The sequence below is a fragment of the Pelophylax lessonae genome (genome assembly GCF_965119305.1).
Source record: "Pelophylax lessonae genome assembly, chromosome: 2".
Classification (NCBI taxonomy): Eukaryota; Metazoa; Chordata; class Amphibia; order Anura; family Ranidae; genus Pelophylax; species Pelophylax lessonae.
The window spans coordinates 729,538,747-729,541,319 of NC_138769.1; the positions used below are offsets into that span (position 1 = coordinate 729,538,747).

The window sequence follows — 2,573 nt, forward strand, 5'->3', positions numbered from 1 at the left end:
AAGATCTGATTGCTGAGAAGGCCGCATGTTTGATCCAGGGTGTATTGCTGCAGAATAACACATGAACTGATATAGTGAAATGATGGGCTGAGATTGGTTGGTGTATGAGCACTGAGGGATGGAATTGGTTTGTACTCTGGTTATGTACAAAAGCTGTGCCGGGTCCTATCCCATTCTAATAGAAGATGATGAGAGATCCGGGATTCTGGAGACATAATACAATGTGTGACATCTCATCTGTTCCAGGACTCTGGAGGTACATGACTTGTGAGAGATCAGCAAAGGGTTCTAGATGTCCCAATCCATCCGTGCAGTGTATGACCTGAAGGAACCCAGAGCCGAGCGTTCATTGTGGGGACTTTATATAGTAATCTGGATAGGAAGGTAACCAGTGGAAGGTGCGGTGTCGGAACATCTGTTATAAACAGGATCGATTGAAAGGAGAACTTTATATCCAGGAAGTGTTAATGGTCTAGGAAGCCTTCTCTGGTCAGATGTAATAAAAAGTCGGCTAAACGATTGTGATAATTATTGGGAAGGAAATGGATTTCTAGACAATATTGGAAAACTGATAATTCTTCATATTGTCTATATTTAGGGGTGGCTAATAGCATTTTTGTTTCTATAATGATGGGGGGGGGGGGGGGCAGTTGTATGGACATTTGAGTGCGCTCATCTCTGATGTCTGTGTGCTATTAGATGTGTAGAAGGGATGCGGAGCACTGTGTGCCATTGGTGATGTGGGTGTAGGTAGGTATGTGTGGCTCTGTTAGGAGGAGGTAGGTGGCTCTGAGAAGAGCCTTTGGGGGGTGTAGATGAAGGAGGCCTCCGACTGCTGCTTGGATTTATTTCTTCTTCGGAGCGGCCTTCTTGGGCTTGGCTGCTGCCTTGGGTTTAGCCGCCTTCTTAGCCGGACTCTTGGCAGCTTTTTTGGGCTTGGCTGCGGCTTTGGGCTTCTTGGGGCTCTTTGTCACCTTCTTGGCAGCTGCAGCCTTTGCCGGTTTCTTGGCCACTTTGCTGGCCACCTTCTTGGGGGATTTTACTGCCTTCTTGGGGGACTTGACCGCCGGTTTCTTAGGGGACTTGGCTGGCTTTTTGGCCGCAGCTGATGGCTTCTTTTTGGGGGCTTTCTTGGTCTTGTCGCCCTCTTGCCGCCATGTCCTTTGACCTGTACGAGGCTCCCTTAGTCACCAGCGCCCTGATGGCGACCTTGAGGCGGTTGTTGTTCTTCTCCACATCGTATCCTGAGGCGGCCAGGAGCTTCTTGAGGGCGGCCAGGGAGACCCCGCTGCGCTCTTTGGAAGCGGCCACGGCTGTGACGATGAGCTCGGACACGCTGGGACCGGACGGCTTCTTGCTGCCTTTCTTGGCTCCTCTGGCTGCCGCCTTCTTAGCCGGCTTCTTCTTGGCTGCGGGCTCCGCTGGAGGAGCGGCGGCTGGGGCGCTCTCAGTCATGATTCTAGAAAGTCTATTGGACAGATAAACTTCCCCACTCACCTCTTCTGGGATTATATAGTTAAACGTCCTGCACTGCTATTGGTCGGTACACAACAAGCCTCCTGCTCTGCTATTGGTTACACATCAGACACGCCCACTCAGTATCATGGAGTAGTTGGAGAATCTTCTCTCTCTTGTTGTGTTTCCCCGGTAGATAGAAAACCGACTTTTATCTGAAATAGAACGCTGCCCGATCTTCATCGGGGACCCGATCTGCTCACTGGACTGTCACTTATCGGGGGTCACTTACAGCTGCCAGGAGCTGCTGAGGAGGCTGAACACAGAGGCTGCAAACACCTCCATCATCCTGAGTGTGTGTCCCATTCTTCCTTCTATCTTCTTTTCTACACAGAAAACAATCTTCTCACATCTCCCTCTAGAATGATCTTCACATTAGATGAGTGAAGAGTGACCATCAGGAAACATTTCCCTCTAATACAGAACTCTGCTCATCTATAGCTGAGTAGAAGGAGCCTGGAAGAAAAACATCAGCCGGTGACATGAGATCCTTGTGTGATGGGATGGGAGAGATTGTTATACATACAAATGTCTCAGCTGATTACACAATGTCATGTTTAATATGCAATGTATCATTATCTGCTCACCATGATAAACATGTTTTTATACTCTGAGTATGTTTATTGTCCGATATTGCTGCAAATCTATACTGGCGGCTACTCATGTATAATGTTTGTTTTATATCCTTGTATCTAGAATATCATTTGTTAATTTGGCGTTTAAAGAGCCAATCCATCAACATTTGAATTCACAAAATATTATTTCAGTAATAAGAACTTTGCTGCAAATCATTTTTTTTTTCCTTTCAAAAACTCCCTCCCACCCCTCCCTCTCAGGCCTTTACCTCCAGACACAAAGTCAGACCTTCACCCTCCCCTTCCCTCTGATCACCTGATTTGGGGGAGAAATGAATAGAAATCCATCATTAGGAATAATAGGTAAATTATAGATATATTTTAAGTTTTGAGTAAAGAAGAGAATAATTGCACACATCACAAAAAAAAAAAAAAAAAAAAAAAAAAACATTATTTTGCCAGAACTGGTGGTGGTGACATTGT

The 2,573-nt window shown here is 46.2% G+C and overlaps 1 protein-coding gene across 1 annotated transcript; it reads right to left on the reverse strand.

Annotated features, from left to right (window-relative positions):
* Positions 1–845: 845 nt before the first annotated feature.
* On the reverse strand, positions 846–1,455 carry LOC309548320 (histone H1.3-like; the record flags this gene model as incomplete). Its single annotated transcript, XM_082248259.1, has 2 exons — positions 846–1,091; positions 1,192–1,455. The coding sequence occupies 2 exons, from the start codon at positions 1,453–1,455 to the stop codon at positions 846–848; spliced, it is 510 nt and encodes a 169-aa protein (XP_082104385.1).
* Positions 1,456–2,573: the final 1,118 nt, after the last annotated feature.